Source organism: Nicrophorus vespilloides, unplaced genomic scaffold (genome assembly GCF_001412225.1).
Source record: "Nicrophorus vespilloides isolate i.1.1-1 unplaced genomic scaffold, Nicve_v1.0, whole genome shotgun sequence".
Lineage (NCBI taxonomy): Eukaryota > Metazoa > Arthropoda > Insecta > Coleoptera > Silphidae > Nicrophorus > Nicrophorus vespilloides.
Genome location: NW_017096786.1, coordinates 9089 through 26623, shown reverse-complemented (window position 1 = coordinate 26623; position 17535 = coordinate 9089). Strand labels below are relative to the sequence as shown.

The 17535-nt window shown below is 31.5% G+C and overlaps 1 protein-coding gene and 1 long non-coding RNA gene across 2 annotated transcripts; one reads left to right on the top strand and one right to left on the bottom strand.

The window, feature by feature from the left end:
- The first annotated feature begins 6847 nt into the window (after positions 1–6847).
- LOC108558194 lies at positions 6848–9580 on the top strand. Its single transcript, XR_001890888.1, has 4 exons — positions 6848–7056; positions 7125–7274; positions 7333–7672; positions 9300–9580. It is a non-coding gene; the product is annotated as an uncharacterized LOC108558194 (long non-coding RNA).
- A 3934-nt stretch (positions 9581–13514) lies between these two features.
- LOC108558192 lies at positions 13515–15174 on the bottom strand. Its single transcript, XM_017915025.1, has 3 exons — positions 13846–15174; positions 13631–13789; positions 13515–13568 (listed from the first exon to the last, which is right to left on the bottom strand). Exons 1-3 carry the CDS (start codon positions 13852–13854, stop codon positions 13515–13517), a joined length of 222 nt encoding a protein of 73 aa, XP_017770514.1. The 5' UTR covers positions 13855–15174.
- Positions 15175–17535: the final 2361 nt, after the last annotated feature.

Here is a 17535-nt window from a genome sequence, read left to right as displayed (position 1 = left end):
ATTTGCCCTTTGAAATGTACGTCGTCTGTCTCTGGGCTCATAAATCTTACAATTCTTTGGGTAGGTTAATCGTGGGAGTGCATAGTTCTTATACTTAACTACCTGAGATGTAACATAATCTTCCACTTGCGAATGTGACATCAATAGGTAGTAAAAACAAACAAAATATGAGAAATCCTATCGTTTCTTCAAAAATATTTTATAGTCCTATGCAAGTGTAGTTATGTACTTATTAATATAGATATCAACAATTAATAATAAATTGGTTGGACACAACATACTATTGTTTAGGGATCATTTCTATTTTCTCTTTATCAAATCAAAGAGGACTTCAAATTCAAATTTGCGTTGGACCCAGAAATTTAAATTTCATTAGGTCAGTTGCGCCTCTGCTTATATAATATAAATATATATAATATAAAAGAAATAAAAAAAACTAATCTTTCCTTTTTTGTATTTATCTTTGTAATTATTTGTATAATTTTATAATAGAAAATATCAAAATTCTGACTCTTAATTTTTATTATATAGACAACAATGTATTTTGCCTAATCCCGATTCTAGATGGAGATAAGCTAAGTAATCACTTACTTCCGATTGATTTACAATCGGCTGCGCCACGGGAACAGCAGATCCCCATGTCTTAGCATAAATTTCGCATGCATTCATCATCGATATATATTACAAACTGCTTGAATATCCTTGCGAAATTTGAATCTCAATGATAATTCTGTTAATTTGCAACGAACATGTTATATCTATACTATTTATTTTATTAAAATAATAGAAATAATTCCAAAAAAACATTTAAAATATAAATCCTCCTTTACTACTGATCTTTTCTAACTAGAAGAAAATTAACATTTTTTTTTGTTGTCTTTAATTTAATATTGATTTAATAAGATTCAATTATTACTTTAGTAACAAGGCCGCAGCAAGGAAATCTTACTCCTGGGACAAAATATCTAATTTGCGTTCAACTTTCCTTAAGAAAACAATATTACCTATTACTTGCGATGTTGGCGTCTCTACTATTAATGCGCCCGATTACTTAATATATTTAAAACTTTATGCACAATGTTGATAATATTTATATAAAATTTACACTGTATTGTCGTGTCCCGGATGGAATATCTCTGGACACTGTGGAATACTTTGTAGTATTGTCAATGTGGAGTCCAAGTGGGTTTTATGGAAGAGTCTAGATTAAAGTCAGTGTAATAATAGTATTTATTTAACACTTGGATGCTGGTGAATCTTAATCCAGCTTCCAGTTGCTACAAGCATAGGTTGCTGGTCAAGAGTAGAACTGTTACTAGGATTAGGTTCTTCCTAGGACTCACATGAGTCGCGGACTAACTAGGACTAGGACTAACTTAAGATATAAGTTTAAGTTTATTTATTCTGATTGAGACATATTACAATGTTAATTATTTAGAGGTGTATGCCCCTGTAAGTCTTAGTTCTTTAGGCATAACTAAAACTGGCATTGTTTGTATAGTTAGCTGTCCGATTTACACATACTGCCCCTTTCAAGAGGATGACATATGTAAACTAACAAAATATGAGAAACATAGCGTTTCTCCAAAAAAGGTTCTATTGTCCTATTCAGATGTCGATAGGCTTGTTTGATGTTCGTTGGAACTTTTCATAAGACTGTACTTACATAGATAGAGAGTGCACACAGTACATATATATATCAATAATTAATAATAAAGTATATTCTGTTTTCTTTTTGAATTGTTTCTTGCAAATTATATTTCTCATCGTTTTCTACTTTATTGTGTACTAATTATTACAAATTCATGAGAACATATTTCTAAAACCACTAAAGAGAAATTTATAATTCTGAAATGTATTCTATATAGTTACAATAATTTTTAGATCATATATTAATATTTTTATTAATATTGAATTATAAATGTAGTAAGTACACTTACCTAGAAAATATCAATGATGTATCAATTTGAAGAAAATTAGCTTATTTATAATTTATAATATTTACACTGAAGATACAATATTTGAAAAAAATCAAACATATTCACTAGGTTTTATTAAAATGTTAAATCATAATACACCGATTTATTGAATATCAATACATAAGAAATATTTACATTTCCTTTGTCAATGAAATTATAACATTATAAGACTAGAAACCTGTTTTCTCAACTTATTTAAAAATGATTTATGCTATTTATTTTACTTAAAATATTAAGATTATTTTATTTATTCACAATTGTTAATGAAACGGTAGTTTTCATATTGTATTGATAATTGTTAATTGACTATTTTTGTGAAGAATTTTCTTTATAAATCCGTTAATTTTGCTTCTTTGTAAGTGTTTTAGATGGGAAGGCTTTGTGAACGTCAAAAATACTTTTGGTCGCTGCATGCAAAAGGCGATAGAAGGGAAAAAGCTTCACGAGCATGAACAACGTCTGCAGATCCTTTTTCATCTCCTGCAGGAAAAGCGTTTGTAACAGCAATTGGCCCAATCAGGAGGCGTGCATACCAATACACGGAAAGGAAGGAGACCCAAAAAAAAAACCTTGGATGAATCACCGGACGGACAGGTTATGGACATCAAAGGAGTTACCTGTCAACCAGGCAATTTTGGAACATTATTCTATACCTTTTTATCCGCGGCTGCCACATTTTTTTTCCTGCTTTGTAATCATCGCGGCAACCTGCAGTCCTTTTTATGCCACCCACCACCCAACATGTACCACCCCATTGCTTGAATGCCGTAATATTACGTCGTGTGTTGGGGATGGATTGAATAGTGTGAAGTGTGTAATATAGTACCTGCCCCGACTGCAAAGTCTGTATGTGCGCACGAGGGTGGCGTTCTTGGTGGGTGTCAAACGGGGGGGCGAAATCCCCTGCAGACGATCGAAATTGCCGGTGGTTACTTTTCAAAGGGCTGCCAAGCCAAGGAAAGTAAGCAAATTTTTATTTACAACTCGATACTTAAACTGCGAATTCCTTCATCTCCACTGCTTTCAGCATAATCGATTCAATTATTTACTGCATTTAAATGCATCACGTAATCCGATTACGTTCGTGTGCATTTACCATTTTCCGCAAAAATATCGCGAGCGGAAATTTTCTTTTCGGACAAAACAAAAAAATCGTATTTTTTTTTTGAAATTTTTAGTTGAATACATGCATAATATTATACGTTCAACGTTCGCATTTGCAGTCGCATAAAAGTTTAATTAAAATTACGCTCTGGTTTTTCGCTGCATTTTCTCATTACGGGAGGAGGATGAAACGGAACAAAAACAAAAAAAAGCGACGGACACCAACAACGCGAAATGGAATATTTCAATTTCAAGTGTATTTGATGTTCGTATAAATTCGCATCCCCTTTGCAAATATTATATTTACAATTTCCTCGTACTGCACATGTAACAAAATAAAAACTCTCCCTTGTCACATGCAAATGTGGAGATGCATCTGTCTCTATATTTCTACTTAAAAAATGTGTGTAATCACACAGGTTTGTTCACTTTAACGGATTTAATTAATTTTGTTAACAAGGTTTTTTTTTGCTGAAAGTAGTCGCAAACCGATTCTGTATTATTTACACGGAGTTACAAACTTTGTCATCTACGCTACACAGAAACGTGATATGAATCATTCACTCTCGTGTATTCCAATTACTTACGCATACATTATTCAAATATCGGGGGTTGAATTTAAAAAAAACACACCACCGCTTCTTTATACTCAGATTGTATATCGATATGAAGAATATTCTTTAAAATTTTAACAAATTAACAAACTTTGCTAAATATAACATAATAATAGAAGATGTATTTGTATTAAGTTTCCTTTAAATTGTTTATTGACTAATAGATTTGTGTATTGTAGCAATTAGTCTTATTACTTTTGCATAATTAGGTTAAAGATTTACTTCTTAGAATATCAAATAATATGAGATTTTACAAAGAATATTTGCGATCCCAAAGAACAAAAGAATTGGATCATCATTGTTGTTGAGAAAAAATCATCAATATTTTTAATTAAGTTGAAATTAAATAACTAAACTTAATTTTATCTTATTACCCAATTGATATATAATATTGATACATATTTTATAACAAAAATTAATTACTTTCTCTGTTTTCAGCTTACCTCAAGATTAAGTTATGTTGGTCGACGATCTTTCGAACATTAGCTTTGACTTCAGGATTGTTGTTTACCGAAACGAGCAACAAATTCTCATAGCAGAATTTGATCATCTCTATACCAATGTAAACGTATGCAACCATATCAAGGAATAGACCTTCAAAAGACAATTTTACTGGAGTTAGTTGAATGCACAGAAGGAAAGCTCCCAGCTTATTATACAGCAGTTCTTTTTAAAATCGTATATAGGATAAATGGTCAACAAAAGATTAGGATAGGAAAGCTTAGGTTTTACTGTAAGTAAGATTATACAACATCCAATTGTAAAGCTATATAATTGCTTCTATTTTGTTCAACACCGCATTCAAATGGTTTCTCTTCGAGATCATACCCATGAACTTTGAAAATCCCTGTGAAAAGACGTTAATTATATTTTTAAAGAAAAAATACTATTACAAGTGAAGGAAAAAACATCAGCTTTACCAGAGTGAGAATATTTTCTCAATTAAAGACCAATTCCATACTCATGAATTCAATATTAAGGCAGGCGACATTAAGCACCGTGAAGAATCTTCGTATTTTGGATTGGATTTTCTTGGATGTATTCCTACTGCGTACATTACCATCAATGCGATCTCCAATGAACGGTTAAAAATTGCTTCAAGCATGTCTAGATTCGTAATGGAGAAGAATCGAAGATTTATTGGCATTTAAATGAATTGTAACAATTTCTTTGGAACTAGGCACAATCATTACAACTTTTCAATTGCTCAATTACAAACTACAATTTGCTTTTCAAAGTAATACTTATATAATACTTTTATTAATAAATGGAAAGCACACGTGTGCACTTCTTACATTATAATAAAATTAAAAATAAACACGTAATAAATACGTTAAAATCCATAATAATGCAAATAATATTTACGAATTTGAACATGATGATTTCACAAATTAATATATGATAATTGCAATAATAGTTCTAATTTTTTTTTTAATAATTACTTTATTTAATCGCAGATGGATCAAATTTATGATTTGATTATTATATCATAACATTGGTTTTCTAGTTATCTTAATATTAGTTTAATTATAGTTAATAATGAAAATATTTCTCTGAATTCTGTAAATTATTAATTTTTACAAATCTTCTGATCCTTATATAATTAGAATTTGAATCGTTCTTCGTTAGATACATTAACAAATTGTTGCACAGAATGCTATCATCACGTGTGAAAAAGAAAAACTGGTGAAGAAGTGTAAACAATTGTGTTGCAGTCTACATCAGAGTTTTCCAAACTGGAGACGCGGACTAGTCTAAGCGCGAATGTTAGTCACAGTGAGCAATTTTCCAAATGACTGCTAAAGTTTTATCTATTTTATGAAATGAAGGGGAGGCGTCAAATGATTAAATATTTTAAGGGAGGCGTAGTAACATAAAGTTGGGAAAACCACTGGTCTACACTAAACATAAAAATTATATGAATCATACAATCTGGTGTATTTTGATTACTTACGCATATGTAATTTAAATGTTAGCAGTGGAAGTAAAAAGAAACATCATAATTACCATTTTTTTTATATTTATGCGAAAAAGCATTACAAGCATATAAATCAATTGTAAAAACGCATTAAAATTTTAACAATTTAAGCAACGTTTAACAAACTTACAGACTACAAACAGCGTAATAAGTAATTGTAGAAGTGATATATGTAGTAGTTACAAAGTTTTCCTTTAAATTGATTATAGACTAAGATAAATCTTGGTAATATGAGGATATAACTATAAAAGGACAAAAATATTTACTTTTCAATAGATTATCGAAGTGAAATTAATGTAAATATGTGAAATTCATAATCTTTTACACGTGTATTCGCGAAATGCTAGAAGATGAACACTTCTTGTTGTATACAAATTATCAGTGCAATGTGTATTAACTGCGCATTCAATCTCAATTAATTTCTCAAAGTTTCCATCAAACCATAAATCGACAAAGAATTTTTCACAATCTGAAAAATATCCAAAATCAATATTGTTTTTCAAAGATAAATTACAAAACTTACTATAACAAAAGAATTCATATTCATATCCATCATTTTTCCTATGGTGATTTTATCGGTCCTCTGAGATCTCATTATGATCAAACTCAATGATTTTCTTAAGCTAGCCTGATCCTTCTCATACCATTCAACAGAAAACGCAGCATCCGCAATGCTACTTGTCTGTAAAGGAAACGTAAATGATTTGAGCTATTTTTTTTTAAATTTATACCTGATCCATGATCAAATGTCCACCTAGACAGTAAATAGACAATTGCGCGAGGAATGCTAAGTAATAAATAACAAAATGTAAGTGATCTACATCTGGAGGAATTCTGAAAGAAATAAACAAATAGGAATTGTTTGATAATATAATGATTTTTTTATTGTTTTACCCATCGTAAGTCATCATGAATAAGCAGAATATTTGCGATCCCAAAGAACAAAAGAATTGGATTATCATTGTTGTTGAGAACAGATTATCAATATCCTGAATTAAGCTGAAATTAAACAATTATAGCATTACAAATCGATATGTAATAATGATACATATTATATAACAAAAATTAATTACTTTCTCTGTTTTCAGCTCACCTCAAGATTAAGTTATGTTGGTCGACGATCTTTCCAATGTTAGCTTTGACTACAGGATCGTTCTTTCCCGATACAAGCAACAACTTCTCAAAGCTGAATTTGATCATCTCTATACCAATGTAAATGTATGCAATCATATCGAAGAATAGGCCTTCAAAGGCCATTGATACTGGAAGTAGTTGACTGCACAAAGTGATGAACTGCCAACAATATAAGCTAATTTTACACCAGTTCTCTTTAACATCGCATATTGGATAAGTGTGAAACAAAACGTGAGGATCGGAAATGGTATTTTTAATTAGCAATAACGTTATGCATGCGATCAGCATGTAATTGTAAATTTTATGTAATGCTAGGAAAAAGTCTCTGTAAACAACCGCCTTTCTCTCAACTTCAGGACCTAACACATCGAGCTTCCAGAGGGCTTCAATTTTGCTCAACACCACATTCAAATGGTCTCTGTTCCAGACCATGCACAACATCTTTGCAAATCCCTGAAAAAAGATGTAACTTCAATTCTTAAGTTAATTATATTTTTTAACAAAAATACCATTATAATTGCAGGAAAAAACAACAGCTTTACCATAGTGAGAATATTTTCCCAATTTAAGACCAATTCCATACCCATGACGATATTAAGGCAGGTGACATTAAGCACCGTGAAGAATTTTCGTATTTTACTGAAGGTGTTAATTTTTCTTGGATGTATTCCTGTTAAGTACATCGCCATCAACGTCATCTCCAATGAACGGTTAAAAGTTGCTTCAGGCATGTCTAGATTCGAAATGGAGAAGAATCGAAGATTTATTGGCATTTAAGTGAATTGCTTCAATTTCATTGAAACTAGGCACAATCATTACAACTTTTCAATTGCTCAATTAGGAACTGCAATTTGCTATTCAAGGTAATACTTATATAATACTTTTATTAATAAATGGAAAGCACACGTGTGCATTCCTTACATTATAATAAATTAGAAAAAAAAAACGTAATAGATACATAAAAATGCAAATAATATTTACAAATTTTAAGGTATGCAATGATTTCATAATGTGATAATTGGTATAACATTTCATTTATTTTTTAAATAATTATCTAATTTAATATGATAGCATTATAGGTAGATCAATAATTATTTATGTTTTGATATAGTAAAACAAGAAATTAAATATTGCAGTATAATCGTTGATTGTCCATTATCTTTATATTAGTTAATAATGAAAATACTTCTCAAAATTTTTATTTTTCACAAATCTTCAGATCAATATATAATTAGAATTTCGTTAGTTACATTAACAAACTGTTGCACAGAATGCTATCATCATGTGTAAAAACTGGTGAAAAACTGTTAACAATTGTGTCATAGTCTACAATAAACATAATAATCATAAAATCTCGTGTATTTCGATTACTTACGCATACGTTATTTAAATATTAGGAGAGGAAGTAAAAAAAATATCGTCATCATTTATTTATAATGTTTTTTTTATATTTATGTGAACAAGCATTAACATTTTACCAAATTTTTCAAAAGCTTACATATTTAATATCTAATTAATAATTGTAACAAAGGTTTCTGTAATAGTTACAAATTTTTTCTTTAAACCAGTGGTTTCCAAACTTGATGTTACTACGCCTCCTTTAAAAATATTTAATCATTTGTCCCTTCATTTCATAAAATAGATAAAACTTTAGCAGTCGTTTCGAAAATTGCTCATTGTAGTTAATATTCGCGCCTCTCCTCAGAAAAGGTTTTATGTATTGTGTGAATGTATATAATTTTATTAAACTTTTAAATATTGATAATATGAAGATATAACTAACTAAAGGACAAATATATTTAGAAGGCAAAATATTTATATTTCAATAGATTCATGTAAATATGTGACATTTTCATATTACTATTGTAGCAAATCGTAAATAATAACTTAACACCAGCAATTTTATAATTTTGAAGATGTGTTTCTTGGTGAATCCTTGATGTTGTTATAAGAATTTATATTCAAATCCACCATTTTTCATATGTCCTTTTGAGATCTCATTATGATCATACTCAGGGTTTTTCTTGAGCTAGTCTGATCCTTGAAATACCATTCAATAGAAAACGCAGCATCTGTAATGCTATTTGTCTGTAAATGAATCGAAAATGTTTATTCTTTTTTTTTATAAAAGTGCATACCATGATCAACTGTCCACCTAGACAGTATACAAACAAATGCGTTAGGTATGCTAAATAAGAAACAGAAAATATAAGTGTTCTACATCTGGCTGAATTCTGCAAAGAAAAAAATAGGAAATGTTTGAGAATATAATGATTCTTTGATTGTTTTACCCATCGTACCTCATCAAGAATAAGCAGAATATTTGTGATCCCAAAGAACAAAAGAATTCGATCATCATTGTTGTTGAGAACAGATCATTAATATCTTTAATTAAGCTGAAATTAAATAATTAAGTTTATAGCATTACCAATCGATATATAATAAAGATACATATTTTATAAGAAAATTAATTATTTTCTCTGTTTTCAGCTTACCTCAAGATTAAGTTATGTTGATCGACGATCATTCGAATATTAGCTTTGACTACAGGATCGTTCTTTACCGAAACGAGCAACAACTTGTCAAAGCTGAAATTGATCATCTCCATACCAATGTAAACGTATGCAGTCATATCGAGGAATCGGGCTTCAAAGGCTATTGATACTGAAAGTAGTTGACAGCACAAAGTGATGAACTACCAGCAATACAAGCTTATTTTACACCAGTTCTCTTTAAAATCGCATATAGGATTTATGTACAACAAAACTTTAGGATCGAAATGGTATTTTGAACTATAAGTAACATTACGCATACGAGCAGCATGTAAGTGTACATTTTATGTAATGCTAGGAAAAAGTCTCTGTAGAAAACCGTCTTCCTCTCAACTTCAGGACGAAAGACATCGAGCTTCCAGAGTGCTTCTATTTTGATCAGCACAACATTCAAATGGTGTCTCTTCCATATAATGCACATCAATTTTGCAAATACCTGAGAAAAAATGCAATTGCAATTTATAAGTTAATTATATTGTTTAAGAAAAATACCAGGAAAATACAACACCTTTACCAGAGTGTGAATACTTTCCCAATTGAAGATCAACTCCATACCCATGAAGATATTAATGCAGGCGAATCAAAGCACCGCGAGGAATCTTCGAATTTTACTTGGATTCATTCCTGCTATGTGCATTGCATTCACGTCATCTCCAACTTCAGGTACGTCTGGATTCGTAATGGAGAAGAATCAATGAATCAATTCGCTTTTACGTGCATTTCTCCAATTTATTTGAAACTATGCACAATTATTACAACTTTTCTATTGCTCAATTACAAACTACAATTTGCTTTTCAAGGTAATACTTATCTAATGCTATTAAAAGTCAATTGAAATCATTCCACTTTACATTGCATTAAAATTAGATTAATTTGAGTTTTACAATTAAACAAGTAATCTGCATTACTGTAAATAATATCTTAGTTTTCTCACATGAAATATTTCTTCAGAAGTATAAAAATCTGAAAACATAACAGCAATGTATTACAATTCTGTTACATTGCATAATTTGAAGTGCTTATTGCAATATTATTAGTATATAAGTGAATAGATAAATTATCTTACAGAAAATACAAAGCATTATTATTATCAAAAAAAGAAGAAAATTACAGTCATTTGACTAAACTTGATGATCGTATTCAATTCATTTCTGATGCAGTTTGTAATAAAGCGTAAATCGATAAAGAATTTTTGATTATCTGCAAGCGTACAAGTAATGTTGTTAACAATTGAAGAGTACAATTAGGTAAATTTACTCACTGCTAAATAGGTAACTAAATTTAGATCTATCATGTCCCCAATTGTGAGTTTATCTGCGCGATGTGATCTCATGATAATCATAGACAAAGTTTTTCTTAACTTCGTCTGATTCTTGTTGTACCAAGCAACGTCGTACGCTGCATCACCAATTGAAGATGTCTGTTGAAATCGTTATAATATAAACTTTTTTTTTAATTAATAAATTTTTATAACTTGCTTCATTCATGATTATAGAACCGCCGATGCAGTAAATCGACAATTGTAGTAAATGCGCCATGTAAATTGTTCCATAAGTGTATATATGCTCCAGGTCTGGTGGAGATCTGAATTTAAAGTAGTATTTTTTTAATCAAGCAGTTTTTGGTCAAAAGATTGAAACTAACCCATCTAAAGTGAGCATGAAGAGGCAGAAGATCTGCGAGCTGAGCGATGTTGAGAATTGCACGAAAAGGATTTCAGAGAACATATCGTTGATATCCTTGATTAATCTAAAACATCAATTGTTAGGTATATATTTAAATTGTGTATTGATGAAATTTAACGATAGTATAATGTTATGTTGCGTGACGATGTTTCTGATGTTACATCTAACCCTGAACTCATCCTTTTCAGAGTAGGCAAGCAGGAAGAGATGCCTCAATCCCGATTTGACCATCTGTATTCCAATGTAACCGTAAAGGATCATGCAGGTGAAGAGGGATTCGTTGGCGAGAGTTAAAGGAACTGCGAACATAGTTAAATACACGCATTCCCAGGCGCAGCTGATTTCGTAGCAAGGACTCTTCGTTAAATCGCAGAACGTGTACGCCGGAAGCGACGGGTCCTTGAAGTAGATGCTTTTCGCGCAAAGCATCGCTACATTAATCCAAACCAGAACCTTGAAGACGCTGATGAATTTGTGCGCAAGATTGGCGTAATACTTCATCTCATCTTCGACAGCTTGCCCGAAAATGTTAATGCGCCAAAGCGCGTCGATTTTCTCCAGGAAATCCCCGATGTTATCCTTCTTCAGCGTAAGACAAACAGATTTACCGAAGATCTACGAACATCATCATACATTCCATGAAATAAATCTAATCTTCAATGAATATTCACCATCAGAATTCCGGGAAGCAGCAGTGATCTTCCCAGAGTCCGGACACCGTTCCAGTTCAGGAAGAGCTCCAGGCTCATCATCAAAGACATCAAGAACGTTCCGCCCACCAGGATGAAGTTCGTAATCCGGTTAATTGGACGACGATTCCATGGATTCAGACCGACGAAGGTAATCCATTTCATTGAGAATCTTAGCAAAGGGAAATACTTCTCGTTTTCCTGCATCTCTGCGAACCACCGTTGTCGCAGTCCAAACTGTATTAAAACAATTCATCAGGCGATTGAAAAGTTTCAGTAACTTTTAATTAGAGCCACGAGTTCAAAAAAGAAATGAAAGTCAATTAGTGAAATTGCGCGGTGAATTAGTGCACTTGCTTTCGATTAATTTTGTTCACATAAAAAACTGCTTAATGATGTACGTCATTTCGATTCAATAGAACTTTCAATAATTATTCCACCTTGAAAAGTTTACTTTGCTTAAATATGTATCGAGCAAAGCGTTCATTATAAAAAAAATGTGTCTTCTCTGAATCATTGCAAAAAAATATTAAAAAAAATCTCAATCTAATAATACTTATATTAATTATATACTTGATTACTTGAAGAAATAAAATCAATAAAAGTTAATAAATAAATTATGTATTGAATAAAATGAAAAAGTTATCTCAAAATTTCAATATTTTCTTATCTTTAAATAAATTAAAACTATTTTTTGGATCTAATTACGCTTTTTGTTTTGTTCTAACAATGTGAAATTAACGATTGTATAAAGTATTATTAATATAACACAAATATTATCATCAATCTATGATTTTTTTTGAAAATATTTCTATAATAAACAATTGCAGAATTGTAACATTGGTATAAATAATTGATTATTATGACTTACATTTAATTTGACATTACTTAAGACAGAAATATTACTATATTTGCAGATTTTTTTTATATTATAGTATTTTATATTGCTTTTGCAGAACTGTAATAATTCTAACAAAGTGAAATAAAAAGAGATAAATACACCAAAATGTTCAAATAAAAATTTAAAGGCTTCAATCTAGAGACATTAGTATTGGAAAAGAGTTAATGTAGGATATTAAAAGAATATTGGAATTTCGAAGAATGTAGAATCTTCAAAGATATTGGACTAATTTGATTTAAATTTCAGGGAAACTGAGGAGCATTGGCCGAGGAAATAAACAGAATAGAAAACCAGGATTATTAGGATGTCGTATTTTGGCGAGGATTAGGAGGATATAAGATTTGGCCAGGAGATTTTGGCATTGGAAATGAAGAGAGAAACCGTAGTCAACGATAGGACGGCAAATGGATTTATAGATGGAAGTGTGACATTTGATCAACGATCGGAATCCTGATTTTATTCTGGAATTAAGCTGTTTTCAATAGGAGTTGACAGTTGGCTTTAATCCGAGGAGGATTTCAAGGTAGTTTAGTATAAATATAAGTATTTTCGAGGATTTTTTTTAGAATTATGAATCGAAAAAATCTAAATATTTAATATTTTGCAGAATTGCAATACCTAGAGTTTGAGGCAATATAAAAACAATTAAATATAAAATTTATGAAGCATATTTTTATTTTCGAATACAATGAAATACATCTAAAGTAAAAGTTACAAGTAAAGAAAAGTGTTCTATTTATATTTATAAATATAAATTATACGTTAGGTTTTATATTCCAACTATTTCAGTGTTAACTAATCTAAATATAGTTTCTTTTCTATAAGTTACGAATTGCATCAAATTAATTATATGTTTTAAATAATTGTGTATTTCTTTTTCAGTCTGGTATTGTTTGTACTAAAGTGCAGATGGATAACGAATTCTTTACAATCTGCAACGAAATAAAGTCAAGTTACTGAGAGGAGGAGAACAATGATTGTGTAATTGCCTCACAGACAGATAGGTAACTAAATTCAGATCGACCATGTCTCCAATTGTGAGTTTATCGGTGCGCTGTGATCTCAGGATAATCAAAGACAAAGATTTCCTTAACTTCGTTTGGTCCTTGCTGTACCAAGGCACGTCGTACGCCGCATCGCCGATCGAAGATGTCTGCAAGGATCGGATTTTAACGTTTTTATATAAATCAACGAAACCCGAAAACTTACAACATCCATTATAATATTACCGCCGACGCAGTAAATGGCTAACTGAAATATGTGTGTCACGTAAATTGGAACGTACGTGGTTATATGTTCCACGTCTGGTACAGATCTGAAAGAAGAGTTAATTTCAATCGTCTAAAAAACTGAGTAGATATTGGAGAAAAAATAACCCATCCAATGTGAGCATGAAGAGGCAGAATATCTGCGAAATAACGGAGGTCGAGAATTGCACGAAGAGTATCTCTGAAAACATATCGTTAGTGTCCTTGATTAAGCTGAAACAACAAGTATTAAGTTATCAAGCCAAGTAGTACCTACAACTCACGATAGTGTAATATTATGTTGACGCACTACGTTTTTTATGTAATATTCATTTGTTTGTTCTTCTCTTTCAGTGTGGGCCAACAAGAATAATTTCTGGAATCCTGACTTGATCATCTGTATACCAATGTAACCATACAAAATCATGCAAGCGAAGAGGGATTCATTGGCGAAAGTCAAAGGAAGAGCCAGGAAAACCATATATACGCATTCATACAGACACGTGAATTGGTAACATGGACTTGTCGTTAAATCGCAGAAAGTGTACGCTGGTAGAGACAGTCTTTCCAAGAAAATGTCCTGTACACAAAACATCATGACATTTACCGTGCAAATAACTTGGAATATTTTCATGAATTTGTACACGATTCTGCTATAATTCTTCATCTCATCTTCAACGGCTTGTCCAAATATATCAGTGCGCCAGAGTTTATTGATTTTCTCAAGGAAATTCCGTATGTTCTCCTTCTTGAACGTCAGGCTCACCGATTTACCAAAGACCTTCAAAACGTATACTTAATTAACTCTCAAAGTATTTGTACTTCTATTCACCATGACTATGGAAGGAAGCATCAAGGAGTTTCCCATAGTCCTCATACCGTTCCAGTTCAAAACCACCTCGAGAATCATCATCGCGGACATAAGGAATGTCCCGATGACCAGTAAAGCGTTAATTAAATTGTCTCTAGGACGACGATTGTTGGGATGAAGCCCGATGAATCTTATCCATTTTAGAGAGAATCTCAACAATGGAAGATAGTCGTTCATTTTAATGTTCGGAGTTCTTGTCGCGTAGTTAATACACTCGCGAGTAACGTTCCTACAATGCACAAGAGAAACAAATTAGATAGTAATAATTTATTAGTGGAATTACGTCCGCTTGCCAGCGATTAATTTCGTTCTTTCGAAACTACTAAATGATGTATTTGATTGCAAGGAAAATGTTCTTCTTGCTTTGTTATTTCAATATATTTGAATTTTAAAATACTTTAGAACAGATCCTTATGATGATAGCAGTAAAACTTTTTGTATAAAATGTAAAAAGTCTTGTGATTTGTAAGAACATAAAGTATATAGGAGTCTTGACAGTCTAATTTGTAAATGCCTGTTTTATTGAAACAAGTTCTATATTATGCCCCCCCATTCTGAATTCATGAAACAATCAATGTAAATTTTAAATAAACATTATTTATTGAATTAATTTGCATTTACATATTTATAAAAAAAAGTTACATGAAAATAGTAACAAACAGTAATAGACAAACAAAATAAAATTCTTAAAATGGAACAAACAAAAATTAATTGAAAACTTTCCCCCTTCAGGTTTTGGAAAAAAGATATTGCTTCATGTTTGATATAATTACTTTAAAATTGGGACTTTTTGATGTAAGAGCAATTTGAATACAGTCTTCGGCGTTTAATCGATTTCTGTTTTTCATTTTTATGTTCATTAGAGTGGAAAAGCCTTGTTCACAAAGGTAGGTTGTTGCAAATGGCAGCAATTTATTTACCGCCTAATCATGTGCAATTTTGAAAGCCTTTGCAGCCTTTGACAACCAAAAAGACGACAGATTTGCTTTGGTCACAAATTGAATACAGTATTGGATGGAAGTTCAAGAATTGCCTCTGCCAAACCTGGAAGTTCTTCTGGTATGTTAGTAATTTCACATTTAAAAGGATCTACAACCCAATTCACAGTTTGTACATCAAGATCTGAAAAGTAGTCAGAGAACCGCTCTCTGAGTTTGGTAAGATGAAATTAGAAAAATTTCCCTATTACCCAAAAAAAAAATCATTTTTACTCCATTTTGGGTAATTTACCCCGGTTCCCCGACCGCTGCTCTAAATTGATATAAATTGTGAAGCTATTCTATTCAGACTTCTTGATTGATTTTTGATGTTCTTTTATACTAATTCTTTAGAATCTTGTGATTCCTGCTGAACTTATTACAAATGTACCTACATGTTTAGAATGATGCAATTTGTAATTAAAATACATTTGAAATTATATATATATCCATATTTCTTTGTAGCAAGTAATAATTGTCAGATTAACAATTTATAAATAGATTTTATTAAGTAAAATCTCCAATTTAGGTTTGATCACACTGAAAAAATAATATTAATGTTATAAAAATAAATTTATTTAATAAACACACTTTATGTTGGTCAAAGCTGGTTTTATTTTATTCATACTTTTTTTTATGACAAATTATATCAATCAACAAAGAATTTATATTTCATTTATATATATTATATACAGGGCGAATATTTGAATTTTGGCGCGTTTGTACACTTCCTTTCACCGAGGTCAAAAGTAGTTCAATGAATCGCCGCTTTGGCACTGAACGTCATCGTCCTGGCTTCGACCACCTCCTCGTCCTTTTCTACTGTGGTCTTCGGTCGAGCAACATCTTCCGTCATCGCTCCAGAAACTTTTATAAAATCCGCCATTACCGAGTTTTATAATCGTGCCAGACAACTAATTTCAATTTTCGATTAAATAACTGAGTAACTTTGCCGGAGAATGTGGTTTTGATCCCATTGGAAAGCAAGGTCGATTAATTAACGGAAATTCGTGATTGGTTTTATGGAAAAGCTGAACAACTTTGTCGGAGAATGTGGTTCAAATCCCATTGGAAAACAAAGTCGGCTAATTATTTTGAGGTGACAAATTCAATCAATTGAATAGCGAGAAAGCCGAGCCACTTTTTCGGCGATTATGTTTTGAAAGTTTTCATCTTGGATGTGGCGATTTTCACGTTCTTTTCTGTTGTAGTCTTCAGTTCTGAAAACTTTCAGAAACGCCATAGAAGTGAATACAATTAACGAGTTTTGCAAATACGCCAGACAATTGCAATTTTCGATTAATAAACTGAGCAACTTTGCCGGAGAATGCGGTTTTGATCCCATTGGAAAGCAAAGTCAGATAATTAACGAAAATTTGTTATGGGGTTTATGGAAAAGCTGACCAACTTTGTCGGAGATTGTTTATATTTCATATATATATTATATACAGGGCGAATATTTGAATTTTGGCGGGTTTGTACACTTCCTTTCACCAAGGTCAAAAAGTAATTCAATGAATCGCCGCTTTGGCACTGAGCGTCATCGTCCTGGCTTCGACCACTCCCTCGTCCTTTTCTACTGTGGTCTTCGGTCGAGCAACATCTTCCGCCATCGCTCCAGAAAACTTGTATAAAATCCGCCATTAGCTACCATCTTCTAACCGAACTACTAATGCTAATGAGGTTACATTGACACAGAAGTGAATTACCAATTCAATTATAATCGCGCCAGACAACTAATTGCAATTTTCGATTTAATGAACTGAGTAACTTTGTCGGAGAATGTGGTTTTGATCCCATTGGA